The sequence below is a fragment of the Trichoplusia ni genome, chromosome 4, assembly GCF_003590095.1.
Source record: "Trichoplusia ni isolate ovarian cell line Hi5 chromosome 4, tn1, whole genome shotgun sequence".
Lineage (NCBI taxonomy): Eukaryota > Metazoa > Arthropoda > Insecta > Lepidoptera > Noctuidae > Trichoplusia > Trichoplusia ni.
This window is the reverse complement of record NC_039481.1, coordinates 11,650,176-11,672,004: the sequence shown is the minus strand read 5'-3', so window position 1 is coordinate 11,672,004 and position 21,829 is coordinate 11,650,176. Positions and strand designations below refer to the sequence as shown.

The window sequence follows — 21,829 nt, the reverse complement described above, 5'->3', positions numbered from 1 at the left end:
AAGCTCTCCAATGTTTTGTAGGAGGGTCGATTTATTCGAAATAGCACACATAGCATAAATGACAGAATATACTATATAATAGTAGAGACTTCCCAAACTCATTATTGTCATATTGCAACACATTGGCTATAAGTCTCCAACGATCACGGACGTTCAATATCTAGAGACCAACGCATAAGAATTACATCCATTAGATTTGTGTTCCCAGTACGTAGTAATTTAAAAGAAATAGTAACAATGTTTGATACTTTAGGTTCACCAACATGAATCTTACAATATAGCTAAACAAAAAACGAAAATAAATCCTACTCCCGATTCATATACACACAGGCAAAGACGTTTCTCTCGTACGCTTCGCAGAATTGATCTGGGACCAGTTACCTTGACTTTTGTTTATTGTTTATTGCATCGCGTGGGCTGGACTTACGATGTTTAATATATTCAAACATATAAAAATAGACAATAGGGTCATCAGGATTAGCCAAGATTCATCAAATACCAGATAGATTTCTGAGTAACGGATGAGATTCCTGTGCTTGTTTGTTTTCTCTCATATTTTTGGAGATCTAATGTTTTTGATAAATGTGTATCGATGACGAATCGCGTGAATGCTGGATCATTGGGTATTTTTGCGAATAATATACATCAAACCTATAGATACAAATTCCCCTTTAAGAGACTCGATCTGTCAGTCTAATATTAAAACTTGGGTTATATTGTTTCAGGACGCCAATTCAAAGCGCACAAGGTGATCCTAGCTGCGTGCAGTAAACATTTCCAGGAGTTGTTCGACACCGCGCCGCCGAGCCATGCTGGCGCGTGCTATGTCATCCTGGAAGCCACCACGGCTGACAACATGCAAGCCCTCCTAGAATTTATGTACAAGGGCGAGGTGCACGTCAGCCAGGATGCGCTCTCCAGCTTTCTCAAGAGTGGAGAGAATTTGCAGGTTCGTTTGAAATAATGGTCACAGATTTATTATTTCGGCAAACACGTTATTACGCTACTGTTTTAAAATAATATACCAGTACAAAATATTTAGTTATTTTTCCTATCATCGGAAAATCGTCCTAAGCACGAAAAATCTGTTCCAGGTCAAAGGCCTGTCTATGGAGATGTCTCCGGACGCCTGGGTGAAGCAGCAAACCCAGCAGGGTTCCGGAGACCGCCATCAGACTCGCATTAAGACCAGCCCGGTGTCAGGGTCAGGGAACTGCGAGGCGCAGGAGTCAGCCACTCCGTCTTCGCATACCGCCACGTTCGCTCCGATCATGCCACAGTATGGGATGCCGATACACGGTAGCGGCAGCATGGGGCGGTATGCCCCGCCAGCTCACTTGCCTCTGCACTCCGGCTCACACCGCAGACCGGCTCCACCCAAGCCGTCTCCGTCTCCGAGCCCACACGCTAGGAATTACAGGTAATATAGGACGTGATACAAGATTATAGGATAAATTAGAAAAAAAACAAACCTTATCATTACTTAACTTGATTCTTGTCACCTGCGTGAGGTGTCATTAGCAGTGTAACATCTGAATAAATAGTTTGAAACTGATTAAACTTGTGATTTATTCTTGTAGTTTTCTATTTACATTACAACAATGCTTTAACTAAAATACACATAACGCTTATTTCACGTTGTTCTTTTAATAATTTCAGGCAAAGCTCATCTTCATCTCACTGCGGCAGCGTGGCCGACGAGCCGGACACTCGCTCCTCCCCGGGCGCCGGCACTCGGTATGAAGAGAACCCACCAGACTGCACATCGACCCTCGGCAACCCAATCAAGAACAACGGATATGAACGCAGCGCTTCGGCTAACGACGAAATGGGTGAACGACTGCCCAACGACCAAGGCGCTGAAGGTGAGTCTTAGGAAGTTCATAGAGTTGGATATTGTCACTTTCGAGTTGTGGGAGCTTTACCAAAATTTAAACCATTTTCACCATTTAACCATCTCACCACAAATCACATGAATGGGTCATTAACATTGGCTATCACAACTGCCATACTAACTCATAGTAACAATATTATCACTCACTCTAACAACATATTTTATTGCCAATTATGAACTTATGAATTAGATTTATAATTAACTCGATAGTTTCGGCATCGGTTCCAGACTTACGGATAAAGAGTGAGAACGACTACCAGCCCCCGGATATAACAACTCCCCGCCGCCGGCGACGTCACTGCCCAACGCTAACTACCACGACAAGCCGATAGAGACATCCCCTGTGCCGCCTAAACCAAGCCCCGATATCTGGCCCACTAAACTGATCACAAGCAAATCTGGAGGAATCGCTACTGCTGACGGTAAGACCTTCTAATTGTTTGAGGTAAGTAACCTAATAACTTACTTCAGATGGTTTTTATTTAACTTGCTGAGCGAATGTGTTTAGTTGTTATGATGTTTTTTCTTAGTTCTATCAGTTACTTAAAATTTTATGATTTGGTTTTTGTGCCTAAAAAAGGTCGCATTAGATTACCAATGGCGTTGTCATAATATGAATGAAGTGTTTTTTTGTTCAGTTAATGAATACACTGAGCCCATGTGTTGCAGGTAAGAAGCTGAAGTGCCCGTACTGCGAGCGGCTGTACGGGTACGAGACCAACCTGCGCGCGCACATCCGGCAGCGGCACCAGGGCATCCGCGTGCCGTGCCCGCACTGCTCGCGCACGTTCACGCGCAACAACACGGTGCGGCGCCACATCGCGCGCGAGCACCGCCACCAGGTCACGCCGCACCTGCCCAGCGCGCCCGCGCACGCCGCGCACGCGCCGCACTCGCTCCACAACCACTCGCAGTAAGCATCCAAGCGTTTCTTCTCGATCTTATTTCAACCGAACTACCTCTGCTCCGTCGGACCGGCCGCGAGCCGCGTCTCGAACTGTGTTTAACACGCGTACAATAATATACCTCGTTGATGCATATTATGTAATCAGTATCTACCTCAGAATTTGATCTTAAGATTTTTTAAGGTTTTGAAATTGTGCGATAATTGTTACTTAATTTAATAATCATGTGTGACTTGAATGGTTGCTCAGTACTCGTCTCTGTCTGGTACCATGTTTGAAAAATGTCGTACCTTTTATTGCACCCTCATCGCGTTTAAGTATCTTAAATATTTTTTGCAAACTTTTAGTAATATGTCCAGTTGACTGTGAGATGAAGTTACCTTTTATAGACGATTTATTTTGTGCTCTCGGTCGAGTTATGACATAGCTTATAATATAATACCTGAGCTAGGGAATCTAGAAATGTTGTTGAGACTGACGGTCATAGGCTAAGTGTATGTAAATAATAGGAGAATGTTGTAAACCGCCTTGGCCTAGGTTGAAACACGCCTATAACGACACTCTGTGGCAAAACTACCTCTGTTGCTAGATTTTTTATTTTTATTTAATTACACTCACGTTATGACAATAGACTAGATTATTATGGTTTTAGTTACGCATTCAAACATATCTGTGATACAATAGAAAACAGGCTGTATAATTTATATTTTTCACATTTGCCACTCTGTCGGTAAGGTAACAAAAGGGAAAAACGTGCGAAAATATACGGAAAGTAGAGTTTCAGCAGTTTTTGACTGTACAGTAAATGAGGAACGGTTTTAGTTTTGTACAAAGTACAATTTGCCCTAGAGACATAAGTAGTTAGGTAAAAACGTGTTATTAAAAAAATGGCATGTGAGGTTCGATGCATGAATGTGTAAGCAAATCCATCATTGTCGTTGGTAACAGGCTCGCCTGGGCGGATGTTACTATTGAGACCAAATAATTATATGTTTCAATGGGATGGTGTCGATTTTAACATTCCGTTATATAAAGATTTTTTTCGTCTTAGTGCATTTATATGAAGGCCACTTACTATTTTATATTCCTAGTCATTTCAAGTGCAACCAGTTGAGATTTTTTAAAGAAAATAATTATTTAAATGATAAATGTTAGGGGCAGTCGTCGGCGCCTGTGTATTATATTTTGTTGAGTCGGCGCCGGCGCTGCCCGCGTGTTATACTTCATATGTATACATTCAGCTGCAATAAATGGTTTTAGTTACATAAAACAGATGGTACAGTGCCAAATATCCTCAATTTTAAGTTCGCATCGTATTATTTATTTTATTTTTGTTAAGTGTGAATGTAGCGACTGTGTGTTATATTCCTGATATTTAGGAATAAGTTGCATTCATATTTATTATTGTATTTATATTTTAGGATACACGTCTTATTGAAAATATTTATGACGAGAATTATTTGAAAAGGCTCAGTGACTTTTATAAACATTTTAGTTTCTGATGTTAAGTACCATTTTCAAGACAGCGTTTTAGTTATCTTTGAATGGTTCCTACTTCGTTATGAAATACAAAAATGTTAAGTTCTATTCATATGTTACACCGACAGTTTATTAATTCTATCAAATGTTTCAATATACCTCTTAGATTATACGTATGAGTAAAATAGTTGTAGTAGTAACACGTGTTAGTAAATTTTTGATGTCGTCAATTGTTGTCCTTTACCTTACACCGTTACATATTTTGTGTGTGATGTATGAATAGAATTTAAACAATGCGTAGTATCAATAGACCGAATAGAAGCTATATACAATGAATATCTGAATATTTTTAGATTCGATTAGACAGGCTATTTTAAACTCTACTTGTACACTGTTGTATATTGATATTTTTATTGAAACTCTCTTTTTCATAAAATATAAAGATTCGCCAAAAAAACTTTAAGAGTAAATCTATTTTGATTTCTTACGTATCATTCAAAGTTGGGTCGTGGAGAGATAGTTAAAGTGCAAGAGTCACAGGCTTCAATAACTAAACAAAAGATTTATGAAAGGTTTCTTGAAACGTATATTTTCATTTGAGTATGATAAGTAAATTGACGTAATATTTTCTTAAAAGGGCAAGAATGAGCGAGTGAATAGCTGTTACGGTTTCATAATAAGATAAATGTTTTATTAAAAACCTAAAAAACTAAAAAAAAACCAATACAGTTTGAGGAATGGCCCGGGGGAACTATTGTCGATTTTTGAGAATTATCGCACAGAAAATTCCTTTTATTTAATTTTTCCTGTGACCTCTAGTGGAGTTGTTAGGGTGGTGATTACCGGATAGGTTAGGTTGCTCCTGTTCGCACTGTGTGCTGCACTCAAGACAATGATCGATGACATACTTTGCTCTGTCGCGTACAACATCACGAACGCAGTGCCTTCAGTAAAACTTAGATGGAAACGGTCCATAGAACAATTTGAGGGAACCACATACTTACATTTTTATGTTGACCGAATCCTTTGTAACTATTGTATAAAATTTATTATCTTTCATTTTACTATCGGCATTTCTTTATTAAGTGTATTATTGTTAAGAAAATGTTTTTTTTGCTATTTCAATCGCAATTGTTAACATTTATGTTTATTATTATTGATGAGAAAAAAAATATTGTTCTATTTTTTGTCATTTCGTTTTTTTTTCTCTTATGAATTCAAAATTCATAGTTTGTGATTTCTTTTGACATTTAATGTTTTTTGTGATACGTAAAAGAGAATTGCATTAATGCATCACATTTTTAGCTTTTTTTTCTTATAAGTAAAAGGAGGGATTACGAGTATGTCTATGGACTATAGACGGTTGCTGATGTTAGCGGTGGGCACTAGGGGCTCGTTATTTTGAAATCAATCAATGGATTTGCTTCTTTCTAAATTTAATAAGGTACAAAACTTAGATTACAATAATACATTTCGTCAATTTTACAACATTTTTTGTCGATCAACAATGTTTGTGACTACATTACTTTGATTCAAATGATGATTGTACAAAATTCAGTATACAACACCTTTGGGATAACACGTCTAAATTAAGTTGTCGCATTGTTAAAGCTAATTAGTGGACAAGTTACTAGTGGTCCCTATTAGTTGTAATGTTATATTTGATGTGATAGGAAAATTCACATTTAGTCAGTGTTTTGCAATCCCTCTCCATTGGACTTGGCCGATCTCCTCACACGTATGTAACTCTGTTAGGCGGCTCCGGCGACCACCTCGCAGTGGACCCCAACATGCGCCGGCACGCTACTAACTTCTTATATAAACACGATTGACTTCTTTATTCAAATTTAAGTTTAATAATGTCGCTATTATTTTACTTTTTTTTTGTTGCTGTAAAGCATTATTGCTGGATCAAAACTGCATTTAAGATTAAGCACATCATTTTGTTCCGTTTTTGAGTTTCGAATGTAAGATTTATTTTTAAGATTTACCTTTCTTTTTTTTTCTTTATTTGTGTACATGAAATCGCGAGATGTCGTGATGGTAAAGCCAAAGATTGTTACGGGTATGGTGACCCTCTGCCGTCACACGGCTGTGTAGAGACCTTACATTCAGGCTGTATAGCCCCGGGCGGCGCGCCCGCCCTACATGTTACAATGTTATGTAACTTTGAATGTAATCTCCTACATAGCCTTTTAGTTTTTAATGTACGTTTATCTACCTCGAGGAATGTAATTAGTTCGTAAGTAAGCTTTTAAGTAGATTTTTATATGAAGGAAAAATATAAAATTTTAGATTTAAGAGTAATGTGAAAAAACTAAAAAAAATATAAAGTACAAATAATGCTACCTCAGGATTCAACTTAGTCATTTTTCAAATTCTATAACTGTTCTGCAAGATGTATTTAATAATGTCTAATGAATATTATAAATTACTTATCAGATTTTCTCTAAGTACTTGTTCTTTGTAAGTGCTGTTAATAACATTTTTAAAATTATGAAAATAGTTTTAAAAATGTGAGTAAGGAAAGTATTCAGTTGGCAAGCTGACCATAATAGTATGAAAGCACGTTTATTTGAATCTCTGCAAGGTAGTGAGTGCTCTCAACTCAGTGTCATGCTCAAAAGAGGATATACATCGACGTCTGTGTGTTAGCGACTCTGCGAGCTCGATCCGAGCTGGGTTGACGGTCTAAGTTAGCGAGTAAGTGTTAATTAGGTTAGTTACAATAATCTCATCGATGTACCTCATTCGTAAGCACAAGCGTGGGGGATCGGCCACGAGTCAATAGCGACGTAATCTAATTGTACCTTCCTTCACTCTCAGGAGTATAAATTTTTATTCGTAATTTTTATTATAATTAATTTTTCCCAGTTACTTTTTGTGTTTCATAGATGTTACTATGTTTTAAGGAGACGAAAGAAAAAAATGGAGAAATTATTGTTTGTTAGGTTTCTGCGAATTAAAAAAATGTAACAAAATTATTTTTATTTGTTTTTATTTTATTTTTATTTCCTTTTCTTTATTTTTAAGTTCCTTTCGTTTGACTTCGACAAGTTACACCCGTCCATCGTGTTTAATGTTTATTGTGGTAAATTTAAGAGCATTAATTTAAGGAATTGACGTTTAAGTACCTAATATTCATAAAATAGTTGCACTTAACTGGACAGGAAGTATTTAAGTAATCATTGGATGTTTTTATATTTTAAGGGTGCACTATTATTATTGAATCGATCGCGAGAGTACCTCGGGATCTTTACGAATTTGATAATAAAAAATGTTCTCTCACATTTAATGTTATGTAAGTCGTAAAATTATGCTCACTCCCTCACTAGAGTAACTTCACAAAACGTAGGACTGAACGAACGGTTGGCTGGAGTCTGACGCGCTCTGACGCGCTCTGACGCGATGGTGTGAGAGGAGAAATGAGTAATTGATCATTGAGTAATATTATATTCCATTTACTTCACTTTTCATGGTAAAAGATACTGGCTATTAATGTATTGTCATCGAACATTCAGGATAATTTCGATGTTTCAAAATAAGCGAATTATAGTCTCTCATGACTGTATATAGAACATTATATTATGTCATAAATTATACTTACATGTTTAACCTTATCATCTTGTTAAGTTCGAATGAGGTAAGTCTCGGTGTCACTTATAACTATGTTCTTGGTGTCATCTTTGTGTAAGTGTACGAGATAAAACTCTTAATAATATGCATAAAATTATAAAAAAAAATGAAAAAAAAAAACGCAACGAGCACTCTTGTCTGCAAGAACTAAAGTACAAATTTCTGAAGTCTTAACGAGTTACTGCCAGTACAAATTAATTAATTGAAAGTAATAAAATAAATGGTATCCGTTTTTTATGTAAACGTTGCCAAAATCGTATTTTTTGGGCATCAGTAAAATAATTTAGTGTAGGTTATTTGGTGGAAAGTACAAATTCAAATGATATTGATGCATAATGTACAGCAGCCCGCGGTTGTTAGGACACTTTGGGCGACCATTTCGTATCGTTTGATATCTATCTTTTTGCTTTTCAGTTGCATTCTTATCATTCGAAAGCGAGGGTATACAATACGGCCCAACATCTAAGTAAGTGGTCAAAATAGAACGATGTAAAAACGGTGACTTATCGATTGTAAACCAGGATGGTTGTAAAACTAAGTAGGATTTTGTACGTAGAGATGTAATGCTTAATGAAAATACGGTCGTCGGTTTGGTGGTCTATGTCTGTAAAGGAAAAGTGATTGTCTGTGATTTTTTTAAGCGACTTTTTTATATATATGGAAGAATATATAATTCTTTAACAGTAAGAATAGCACTACTTGTGATTTTTACATTAGAAATTTATTAGTTGACTTCTTTTTTTTGTACTATATTATAGGGTAATGTAGCGATTGGTGTAGTGGAGAATGATGCGGGTTGAATGTACATAACTATACATAATGTATAAATAAACTATGGTAAATGATAAATGAGGCTCGTAGTAGGGGAGAGCGGAGTAGCTTGGTCTCTTTCCGCCGCTCGCACATCCGCGGGCGGCGCCAAGCGCAGCACGATGGTTGGTGATCCCCTGCTAGGAGCGCAGTCATCAGACGTCGGGTAACGATTGGCAAATGGTTAGACCACATGCGATGCTTGTTTGTTTTAGAGTCTCGTCTTCTTCAAAAAAGGCCGCTCTAAAGGCCATATACGAATTAATTACTACATTGAGGGACGCGTGACTCTTTTCCGGTATTAGTAAATTAATTTGTGCGTTAATGTAAATGGTAATAACTTACCGTGTTCTAGCGAATTTTTTAGTGTGGTAAACATTTCGGCGTATTTTGTTATTTATGTGGTAAAACGTAGTGATTAACTGTTATGTTTGCTTCGGGTAAAACTGTCTTGCATTAGCTGAAGAATTAACCCAAATCTTCATTTATATAATTACCAGTAAGTAAAAATTCATATAATTATCTTTTCTTGCCTCATTTAAGGCAAGTTTGTAACTTAATCATGTTGAATATCAGTACTTTGAGAAACAGGTTTATTCGTAAACCGATCAGAGCTGTTTCATTTAATCTTCGTAAACCCATTTTGCTGGTACTGAATAAATAATATACGTAAAAGGTTAATGGTAACGTGCTTCATATTTATAACGTAATTATATTCCCTAAATTAATAACCTTATTTTTGTACGTCCTTAAGTAGATATTTTCATTTGGAAATTTTAAATTCATAATATTAAAAGCTGTTAAAATAAGAAAATGGTATAGTATTATCAAAATATCTAGATAAATAATATATTATGGTAATGCTTTTACCTAAAAGTTATACGATTCAGCAAGTTGGACGTGACGTTCGAGAAATCGATATATTTTCATGTTCTCTTTGATATGTAATCATGGTAAGATATAATCAAGATAACAGGGTGTTCTTCAGCTTTTCAAGTTTCTTGTGAGTATATTTATTATAATCGGATACATGTGCCAGACATAGTTAGACAATGAACCACTCTAGAAAATAATATTCTAATTATTTGTATATAATCAAACCGAAGACCAATAATCTGTTACTTAGTTCTCTTTTTGGACAATGCTGATAGCAATTTAATCGCAATTCTAAGAGGATGTTGCTGCTTATTCTCCGTTTAACACCTAGAATAAATTGCTATTGCCTTGTTTTAAAGGATTTAGACATTTCTTGAATGAAGTCACTACAATAAGCTCAGAATTTAACGTTATAATTGAATATTTAATTCAATTATGAACTTAAGACTCCTTATTAAAAACGAATAAATATATAGTCACGAGTACGCAAAATATTGCTATGACATATTTTGCAGGCGTTAAAGTAAGAGGCACGTGTATCCGACCGTATCTAAATGATCATTGAGTGTAAAATATTTGCTCTGGGAAATAGCCATCGTATGTAAGCGATCTTTCAAAATGTGCAACAATTTGCATCATCGTAAATTTATTTGTATTAGGTAATCAATTCTCTGCTATTTCCCAGTGCGAAGTGTGTGTGCGAAGCGGGCTGTAGGATTCTAATACAGGTATTATAATTGTCCATTTGTGCACTAATTATAAATTTGCGTAAAATAGATTATAATTAAACAAACTAACAGTACCTACAACACAATATCCTACAATCTGACTTAGGTCTAGATATTGTATTGATGAAAAATTTGTTCCATTGTGGAATTCTTAAATTAATAAAAAAATGTTGCTAAAATTATTTGTGTTGTTTTATTTTAGTGTTAAGTACCTTTTCCTTTCCCTAATGACATAGCAAGATAACACACACAGGTGCTAAAAATGACAATACACATTTAAACAGAACGTGGAAACAACATAGCGCCTATCAAAATTTCACTAAATATTTAATTAAAAATTTATTTAAAAACTGCTGTTGAAGTTCAGGTTCAAATCCTTGATCTCTTACAATTACGTAGCAGATCAGACACACACGTTAAATTCGCTTCTCAGAGGAAGCAGAAGGAGAGTTCTGGTCATGATGCTCAACAGTAAAGAAAAATTGATGGGGTTAAAAAGCGCTTGGTCTGGGTAGAGTCGCTACATACTAAAACTTTTGAAGGCATAGTAATTGATTACTAAATACCTATATATAGCTCGCTTTTAAATATTTTGCATCGTGGTTATAGTCCTGCTTTGATTGACTGGAGTAAACATAAGAACGAATTTTTCTATGAGTTAGAATGGCAGGCGGCAGCAGTCGCTTCGAAACATAATTAATCGGATATCGGAGACTTGAAAACGTGAGTATAATATCAAAGGTAATGTATATTTAATATTGTTTTCGTCTCATCAAAACCAAATATCTATCAGTCTGTGGCAAGCAAGTGAGTGCATGTAAACGTCAGGTATACGCAATTTAGATAATCTCAAATCTATTGTATGCAAATAAGTATAATTAACAAGTGACATTAAAAACTTTTTGCAATTGCGATCAATTTAGATAAAATCGGAGGCGTTTAGATCAGAACCAGTTTTTAATGGTTCTATTTTGTTTAAGGGCAAGCGGTCTTTATTAGTAGATAAGTAATAGCATTCGGAATTTAAATGTTAACTGTCTTAATATTCATATTGACTCGAGATTATAAGGAAGTGGGTCAGGAAATGGTTTTTATATTCAGGTGTGATCTATTAAACATATTTTTTTCCTTATCTTATTTTACGACAATTTATTTTAAGGAGTTTCATACTAATACTTTAAATGCAAAAGTGAATGTGTTTGTTTGTTATCTCGCACGCTCTCAAACGGCTGGACCGATTATGATGAAATTATATTATTGGTATTGAGGTAGCTGATACCTTGGGTTAATATACAAGGCTTCTTTTATCCAACATTGTGCATACATACTGTTTTTCTTACACTTAACAGTAATAATTGTGTTGTAAAGCTTTTGGTGAAAACCTTTGTCCAGCCGTGGACTTCGATAGGCTGTGTTCATTGATTGATAATAATATAGAAGCTAGCAGAAATGTCTCATTGATGTAAATTTCAGATTATTATAATATCATTGAAATTTCACCACTTCCACACCAAAAATCTATATTAGTGAAAGCATACGGACAGCTATATCTCGTCAACCGTTGGCCGCAGAGAGACGCGGTTTCCACAGGTGATCCTAGCTTGACCTCCCTAGCCCGACTCTATAGTTTTCAGGCCTGAAAAATCTCGACCCCTGAAATTTCCTGAAACTATGCCGATCTTATAACTAAGTGAGCACCCCCACATTTTTTGCTGTTTCCTGCTGCGCGCTAACCGGCTGAAGAGACCTGTAAGGAGAAAAAATTTTTATTGTAAAATTATATTGTCTAAAATTAGAAATTTAAGAAATTTCAGTATTTTTCAGTTTTCTTTAAAAAAAAAATTAAATTTTTCCAAATTTTTTGTAATAGGCAGATAGCCCTTGTAATTCTATAAATTTAAGTATTTTTTCCAGAATTTTAGGTCAAAAAACAAAGAAGTTACAGATTTTTTTCACTTTTTATATAATTAATTGAAAATTAATTAAAATAAAATTTTTTTTTCACCTCCTTAGTGTCTAACATAGGGTTTTCATCCGGACTAAGCCCAAAGACCGGCCAGATAGCGCTTAAAACGGCGAAAATAGAAATTTAGACTTTTTCAGATTTTTAGTCTGGAAACTTTGATGAACTATAAAACGGTAGTCCTTGGACTTAGAAACTCCGGATTTTTTGCACTATAAGTGTATTATTATTAGTTATAAGATCGGCATAGTTTCAGGAAATTTCAGGGGTCGAGATTTTTCAGGCCTGAAAACTATAGAGTCGGGCTAGGGAGGTCAAGCTAGGATCACCTGTGGAAACCGCGTCTCTCTGCGGCCAACGGTTGACGAGATATAGCTGTCTAAAGACAGCGTTTGACAGCTGGGCGGCCATATTGGCTATTTTCAAACGCCCATAACTCTCGACTCTGTTGTCGTAGCGGGCCGGGGATTTTTGCGGGGGCCTTGGCAGCGTCCTCTTTATCCTGCGGTCTGGTTTTCAGGCGGATCCGGCCTGAAATTTTTCGGTGTCCTGAAACATCAAATTTCAGATAGACCCATAAAAACTGACCCAGAATAGTGAAAACACCACTGTTCTACGATCACTGGGGACGAAGTTATTTTAGTGCAAAGTTTGACTTTGACAGTTTGACAACTGTCAAACCCTCTTTTTGATTGGCTCTAACTTCCGAACTAGTGATCCTAGAGACACGGGGTTTTCTTCGGACACACAGGCAGAACATTTTCTTGTAGATAAGCTGAAAAATTTCAGTTTTCAGGAGTCTGAAATTTTCAGGGATTTTAACATCACCATTGTATAGCCTGGATCAAGACCTGAAAAACGAGCCCAAGCACGCCCATGTACGAGCCATAGGTCCCGAGTAATTCCACTTTAATAAATCCAGGCAGTTTTTTTTTGAGAAAGTCTGGAATTTTAAACAGTTATATCTCCGGAACCACTTGGCGTAGGAGGGCGAGATTGGGTTCGTTGAAAAGGGCTCGAGAAGGACTATTACCTGGAAACATAAAATCATCAAAAATAACTTTAGATTTTTTTATTTTTCATTTTTTTCATTTTTTTTCTCTTTTTCTTTTATTTTTTTATTGTTTTAATTAGCAAATTATTCCTTACCTTTTATCCTCCTTGTGCTGCTCTGCCTTGGAAAACCTGTAAAATAAAAATTAATAAATTAGTAAAATTTAACATTTTATTATTATTGCTTAGTCAAAAATAAAATAAAATTGTAAATACTGTGTCTTATTAATGTTCTGCCGACTGGAATTTTCAACATTCTGGATTTGACTGTAGGCCGAGTAAACCCAGCGCCACAACAGACGTACTCTATCTGATAGAGTAATCACTCGCGACATTACATACAGTAACTGTTTAGTGTTACTGCATTAGTTATAAGTACGACTTTTTCCTTCTTTTCTCTTCTATACCACTTTCCGATTTTATTACTATTATTGACGTGTACCTCCAAAACATGATGTCGGGAATTAGAACTCCGCCGCAAAAGCCGGCAAAATCCTCCCCAAAGAAACCTGAACTTGGAACCGCAGAGCGGCGAAGCATTGGAGACAGGATTGACGATTGGGAGGCAGCTAGGGCAGTTACAAGCGCCAGCTCCCCAATCAGAAAATCTACAACTCAAACTGTCAGGACATCTCCACAAGTTTCAGCAGGACTAAATCCCCCACGACAGACGAAGAACAAATCAATCGAGGCCAGGGAGTGTATCGCGCGGGCGAAACTTCACTTGAGCAAAGCTGGCAACCTTAAGCGAGAAATTAAGGAGGAAGTGCTTTCAGCACTTACAAAACTTTACTCCTTAATTAAAGGAATAGAAGCCGAAATGAAAAGCCTTTCACCAGACAGTGGAGAAAAATTGAGCACACCAAATCGGCCCACGTCGGAGATACCAGAAATTGGTAACGAGGCAGTTCCTCAAGGCTCCCGTATTGAGGAGCACATAAAGCTCCTCCGAGAAAACAATCTCATGATGACCGACCTAAAGGAGCAAATGAACAAACAAAAAGAACTGCTCGAAAAGGTAACTACAGCCACTTACGCCAGCGTAACCGCCAGTACACCCGTACAGAGCGAAAGAACGCAGAAATTCCGGGAAACCCTTCACTCAGTGGTGGTCACATCTACTGATAACCAAGACACGGGCGAAGAGTTGCTTGGAAAAATCAGGGAAGCCGTAGACGCCAAGGAGGGATGGGTTGAGGTGCGTAAGGTGAGAAAAGCTAAAGACAGGAAGGTCATTATAGGACTGAGTACTCAGGCTGAGCGGGAGAAATTGAAAAATAAATTGAGTACTATGAAAGAACATCTTATAGTGGAAGATATCAAAAACCGCGACCCACTCTTGGTTTTAGAGTGACGCCATCTGTGGTTACGTCGCGTATTTAAGTTGGTTCGCACTTTCGCAGGTGCATGATTATAGAAGACGCTATCCAGCTGGTATGACAGTGACAGCGTCAGTGTAGATATTGCGCGGTCGACAGCAGCATGTCTAGCAGCGAGCCCACGCCGGCCGCCGCCGTGAGCGTGCGCCCCGCCACGCGCGCCGACATGCAGCACGTGTACGACATGATTCACGTGAGCGCCTCCACCTATACCATACTCGTACATTACACGCATACAAACACACTTGTGTCGTCCACGTTGATACAAGGTTACCTATGCCATCTGATAGATAATACTACACACATCCGACCACCACTGGTTATTTGCGGTGCACACATTCGGATTTCTAGTGGTGATTGTTAAAAACACATGTATTAACTACTCTTGTGACACGCAGTAAAGCACTCAGAACGTATTCATGTGCGCGTGAGTCATCGGTCACATGATTAACTTCTAATATTCACAACAGCATTATTTCATAATAGTCGGTATTTTCAAGGTTTATATTTTAACGCTAAAGGTAAAGAGAGATAATTTATAAAGGACTAGGTGTTGCCCGCGACTCCGTCTGCGTAGACTTCATTTTACAGAGAGAGACAGACAGAGTAACTTCCGCGGTACGCATATTTCATCATATTTTATTGTTTAAACAAACAATATTTGTTTCAAAATGTCAAAACCTTTAACACCCAAAAGCCGGTGAACGCATTTTTTTTTATTTTTAATAAACAATATTTAAGCCACATTTCAAAGCCGTAGTGCATTCCAAAAAAAATGTTTCATATTGACTTTGACCCCCATTAGTAATAATTACCCCCATATTGTTCAGTTAAAAAGTAACCCATGTCCTTGCTCAGACTGTTTATCAAAATTTCATTACAATCGGTTCAGTAGTCTTGGCGTGAAAGCGAGACAGAGGGGTAATTCCACGTTCCTGCAGATACCAATAACCACTCTTTTGCGTGATGGGTAGCTCATTTGTTACAAGCTTTTGCCCGCCGCTTCACCAGCGTAAAAGTGTGTATATAGTGGTCTTTCTTGAGTTTAAAGTTTATTTGCTTTAATTAAATGCTTATATTAAATTCTGTACCTACGGGGCGACACACAGTGTCAATTTATTGAATATCCAATAGTTGTGTTGGCGAAATTTAATCCAATTTCTATTGATTCATCGCCATTTATAAATAGCGAAATTATTGATGTCTTTCATCGAAGATATTTGTATAAGTATGCACCAGAGTGAGCGATGAAAGTCAGTCTGAACCGATGCGATGAGAGCTGGCTATAGGCAGAAGATAGAATCTTCGATTTGTTAAAACCACTTTGTCCGCTTTACCAAAATGTTACTTTTGTTTCAACATTTCAACTGGCGTACTTAGCACTCTTATTTTTTTTTCGAAATAGCGTGTGTCGCAGTTACATCATTCGATAAAACGGCTTTCGACTTAATGTACTTTCGAACTTGGCTTACCACACAAAATATTTTACACTCCCAAAAAAAAATTGTTGCAGAGTATTCGACGAAAGGAAGTTGAACACAAATAATTTCTGTATATTGTAAAGTTACTAACCGGTCTCGCTATCACGCATTAACAACAATTATTTTGCTGTGGATTTATGCTAAAATAACCTTGTTCACAACTGAATACTTGTAACACTTTACGTAGTTACATTGATAGGGATTAACACCATTGTAGTACAGGTACCTAATAAAAGTGGTCCATAAAGGCAACTTACATTTAATACTTAACAACAACTTTATAAAGGCAAATCACACACGGCATACATGCTTGCATGTTGCACTATCACGTAACTTCAGTAGTGGACGAGTCTCGGTGCCCCCAAAATAAGCTGCGAGTGCGAATTAACCACATTTAGTATTCTGTATTAATTTATGATTAAAACAATGATATGGAAAACTTTTGAACTAATTTGCATTTTGTCATTTTTTACGTCATACAGTGACGTCTTCTGAACGCAGCTGAAATGCAAAGGGCTGTAGGAATATTGTAAGCGGGGTGAAGGTAACGTAATCTCAGGTATCTGGTGTCAACTGAAGCGTTGCCCTAACTCGGGAGATCCTGCGCAATACTTGGGCCCCCAATTCCGCTATTTACAATTGCCGATGAATGAATGGAAATTGGATTAAATTTGTCGTTATTCGATTTTTATGGACATCGACGGCGGAGGCCGCGGCTGCTAGTAGTACCGCGCGGCAGAACTAAGTTATTGAAAACCACACCACTAATAAGAACTCTGCACACATTAAACCTAGTCGCCGAATAGATAGATCTTTTGACATGTAACCGAAGAGAATTTAATATAATAACTTTAAAGATAATATGTAAAGACTGTTAAGTTTGAAGATAGTAAGTATTCAACTTTAAGGATAATATGTAAGACTGTTAAGTAATATGAATAGAGATGTACTCGTATCTTTTCAAACCAATTATAAAACTGAGCAGGTATAAGAAAAACTCGTAAAATAAAATGAATAGATTTAAAAATCTAACCCACAATTTAAATGTCACTCCATAAAAAAAATATCAATAGGTCCAGTCTGTTTTTGTAAATTGTAAATAGCATTGTGATCGGATGTGAAGCTACCCTGAAAATTTCAATCTGCTAGCTTATTGAGAAGAGCCTCAGAATTGAATTACAAAAATCCAACCGAAAAGACAAACAAATAAGTAAGTTAGTTTATAAAAACGTGGGAATTAAATTAAACTGAAAGTTTGCCGAACAAAGGAAGACACTTTTATGTTAAAAGACTGTTGTACTTTACGTAAAAATTAAGTGAAAAACACCTCTAGCGGCGCGGTGTGGATGGGGCAGCCCCTGTGCATGAAAGAGCGCCGGCAGTCCGTAGTCCGTGACGCGCAGCACCCAGCGCGAGTCCACCACGCAGTTGCGGGACGACAGGCGCCCGTGCACGCGCAGCGGCGACGCGTGCAGGTAGCGCATGCCCTTCACCAGGTCTGTCAGCAGCGACAAGCGGAACGTCCAGTCCAGCTTGATGTCGTCCGCCATCAACACGTCCTCTAGCGAGCCTCGCCAGCAGTTATCAAACACCAAGGCCGGCCGCAGGTCGCACAGACACCCTGCACAAAATAAAAAACTATGCCTTTACTAAACACGTACAAAGTCATCATTAATCTTTGAGACAAATCATGCTTGATATTATATATTCACCAATAAAGGGATTTAAATTTTCATGTCGCAAATTTTGCATAACAAGCAAAACATCGGTTGCTTTGCGCTTGAGCTCGAGACCTGCTGTTGCCGGCAGATATTTCATATGCACGACGTCGCCCTGCAATAAAAGCCATTACTTAGGCAAACATGGAATAAGTCGAAACAAAAAGTTAGATTTTGCGAGCTGGTACCTTGTAACGGATGCGCCGGTCAACCGTTACTCGGTTGACGCTACACGTGGAAGAGGGCGCGGAGGGCGCGCGGGGAGCCACGCAGGGAGGCTGCTTCAGTAGGTCGGGTCGCTCCAGCTCGGGCCCGCCGAACTCGTGCAGTTGCTGCAGCCAGCAAGATAGCATTGTCTCCATGCCCTCTCCGACGCGCCGTCGCTCATCCACCGGGAAAGTGAAATCAGCTGGAGCAAGCACGGCGTCGCGACGTCGTCGGCGTCGGCGGCGCCTCGTAGCCACCCAGCGCAGCAGGAGCGCCGTGCTGGTGGCCAGCGCCAGCGCGCCGCACGCCGCCACGGCGGACAGCGCGGCGGCGCTGCTGGGCGGGGCGCCGGGCGCCGCGCGCGCCGAGCCCGCCGCGCTCCACCTGTCCAGCGGGACCGTCACGTTCACCAGCTCCACGGTCGTCACCCACTCGTCGGATAACTCCAGTGACCTGGTGGATGTGGTGCTGAGCACGGCTGCGGGCTTCCACAAGCCGGATGAACCGTTAGATCTTTCATACAGGTGGAAATCTATTTTATTGATGTCTAATGTTGAGTTTTCCACCTCAAATTCTGTTTCAACGGTTTTCAGTATTTTGTCATATATTCCCAGATCGTCCGTGTCCTGCGGTTTTCCAAGGAGCTCATCTGTGAGAAGTAGTAACCGTTGAAAAAATGTGGTTTCTGTTTGTGGTAACAATGAGTCAATGCGATCAGTCCGTGCGCCGGAGCGCAGAACTTCCCGGCGGCGAGCTGACTGGCTCGTAGCGTCGTCGTCGCCGTCGGCTATACTGGCGCTGCGCTGGTTTGATGATTTTGTTTGCAGTCCTCTATTTAGATCATGTTTAGGTTCTTGTTTAACGGATTCCATATTTTCGACATTATTTTTAATAAGAACGGCGTCATCGTTATTCCATTGAGTATTCGCAGATAAACGTTTGTCTGCAGCAAAATTTTCAGAGGACGAATTTTTTTTATATCTCACATAGGATTCACCTACAACTAAACTGATATTGCTTAATCGCAAAGCGTTATGTGTTTCATTGTTAAACGTAGAAAGAGGCACGGGATCGCACTCTTCCACATGCAGAAGCAACGCCAGCGGCCCCGCACTCCCGGCGTCGTCGGCCGCGACCGCTGCTCCCGCCGCGTCAGAACGCCGAGAGGCACACAGGATCACAACTGAAACGAAATCGAGCTGAATCTTTTAAAGCTACAATCTAAACGACACAGTGAGACCGCCATGGTTCGAGATCTCAATCTGGTGACTGACCGTCAGGTTTGCTAGTCAATTCTTCAGATGAAATCGGCTCGTGGCGCACTTCCAAGTGGGCGGCGGAGAGCGCGAGGGCGAGCAGCTGCAGCGCGGCGGCGCACTCGGAGCGCGGCGGCGAGGGAGGCAGTAGGGCGCGGCGCCAGCCCAGGCGCGCGGCCAGGCGGGCCACAGCCGCCGCGCGAGCCTCGCCCGCCGCGCACGCCGCCGGCCGCCGCCTGCGCAGCGCGCGCGCCGCCGCCACCAGCGCGCCGCACACCGCCGCGCCCGGCCTGCCCACGCTCACCACCGACCCGCCCTCGCTCAGCACGCCGAGGGCGCCCATCGTCACCGACACCCTCCAGTCGGCTCCGCACGTCTCTGAATACGTCGTACGATATTAATGCTCAGTACCGACAGACTGCTGCTTAAATTAGCGATAAATGTTCGCACCTTCTCACCTTCGTAGGTCAGAAGTCGCACCGATCGGCGGTTATAGAGAGCTCGCACCGGGGCATAGGTGAGCAGTCGCGCCTCGTCGAACACCGTGTGCAGCGAGTTGTCGCAGGCGGCCCGCAGCACGAGCAGCAGCGGCGGCGGCGCGGGCGCGGCGCGGCCGGCGGCGACGGCGAGCGCGGCCAGCAGCGGCAGGAGCGCGCGCATGGCGCCCCTCACGCGACGCCCGCCATGCGCCGCGCCGCGACCCGCCTCGCTCCACTGACTCGCTCGCTCCGCTGCACGGGATCAAACGACGCCTCACCGCCGCTGCCGTACCTGTTACATTTATAACCGCGATCGATATTATAAGGCCACATTAGAGCAGCTACTTTACTACCCAGAGGTTTGTAAGGTCTCCTACCTACCATCTACCATCTACCTACCATATATGTATACCAACTGAGAAACTCATTCTACTTATAAGTAAAACTATTTGTTTATTTAATTGGTAACTCGTTTTGAGAAAATTAGAAGAAGAGATTGTGCGACGATGGTGCAACTAACAATAGGCACATCAAACATCAATATCGAACTAAACAATCGAATTATCAAATTAAAGATTATGGCCGAATACAGAAACTAAACTTCTGTACTTTCACGTTGAATAGAATAGTGGAACCGACTGCAACAATAAAAGCTTATATGTCCTTGGCCTTCTTTTAGTTGGTTTACAAAGATTTTTTCTTAGAACTTAGAATTTTTCTACAATGAACTTTCCTTATACATAAAACAGGTACAGCTCTAGTAAACGTGTTCAAGCTGACCCTGGCTCGGTGCATAAACACAAACAACACTCTCTACGAAAGCTCTCCTTTGTGGAAAATAAATGGATTAAATCTTTGTACTTGAGTACAGTTAACCTATCCAATTATATTTATATTGTGATATGAAGTATATAAACATGAGGGACAGTTTATCCACATTCCACGCTGTGTAGGTGTAGCAGTAGCACACTCAGACAGTCTCCCGCGAGCGACCGGCTCACGCCAGCACGTACATGCTCTTATTGCGATAAAAACTATGCTACGCACTGGTCGTAGACGAAGCTCAAATGTAACTTGCTACGCGGGGCTACGACATGCAATAAACCTTGTTTATAATCGGTTAATTTAAAATGCTATTAACTAAATTTGCGTAGACATGCAATACAGCTAATAAATTCAATGAATGGCCAAATATCAAAAGGCTCCATAAATGTTCTTGTAAAACACATTCATCCCGGCTTAAAACAATAATAAATATTCTTGGACGAGATGAAAATAAATAAATAGGTATCGTTTATAATTAGTAGCCGGTGTGAGCAGAGCCTCAGCGGTCCAACAAAGCCGAGATCGCAGAGCCGCTACATACGAGGCGCCTCCCGCTGTGCTCATATGAGCAAGTAAACAAGATTGTAAGCTCACGTGCAACTTAGCTTATGTCAGTTTGAAGAATAAGGACATTGGAGCAAGGTGCTGGTACCGTTTCCGCAAAGCCAGGCCAGAAGAAGAAAGCTATGCACGACGACGGAAGCTACATAATATGAACTTACAGAGGAACCGGTCTGCTCACAAATCCGGCCTAGTTTTTGATGCACATTATTTCCAATCACACGTTTAGAGTTATCATTTAGCCAAACCGAACAACTTTTGACAATATTTGACTGTAACTATTAGATTCATCTCTCTTGTGCGTAGTTTAAAGTACTGGATAATACCATTGAATAAAAATTGGTAAGATGACCTTTAAAAGAGAGCTGGAGGCTTGTGGAGAGCGTATAGCGGCGCGGAGCTCTCGCGAAGTAGTGGCGCGCTCTGGTCGCGCGCGCCAGCATGGGACAGCGGGGGCCAGCGGGGCCAGCGGGGGCCAGCAGGGCCAGCGAGCGGCCGGCGAGCGTCGGCGGCGCTCCGGCGCGGAGTGCGGCGCGCCGGCCGCGGCGCACGGGGCCGCGCGGCGCCGGCCCGCGCATG

At 40.1% G+C, this 21,829-nt stretch overlaps 1 protein-coding gene and 1 pseudogene across 1 annotated transcript; one reads left to right on the top strand and one right to left on the bottom strand.

The window, feature by feature from the left end:
• LOC113493094 overlaps nucleotides 1–3,543 on the top strand; it is an 8,559-nt pseudogene extending 5,016 nt beyond the window's left edge.
• Nucleotides 3,544–12,290: 8,747 nt separating this feature from the next.
• On the bottom strand, nucleotides 12,291–19,998 carry LOC113493093. The gene is made up of 7 exons (XM_026870914.1): nucleotides 19,844–19,998; nucleotides 19,404–19,763; nucleotides 18,111–19,312; nucleotides 17,917–18,037; nucleotides 17,532–17,825; nucleotides 13,441–13,476; nucleotides 12,291–12,840 (listed from the first exon to the last, which is right to left on the bottom strand). Exons 2-7 carry the CDS (start codon nucleotides 19,726–19,728, stop codon nucleotides 12,671–12,673), a joined length of 2,148 nt encoding a protein of 715 aa, XP_026726715.1. The 5' UTR covers nucleotides 19,729–19,763; nucleotides 19,844–19,998; the 3' UTR covers nucleotides 12,291–12,670.
• Between the last annotated feature and the right edge of the window lie 1,831 nt (nucleotides 19,999–21,829).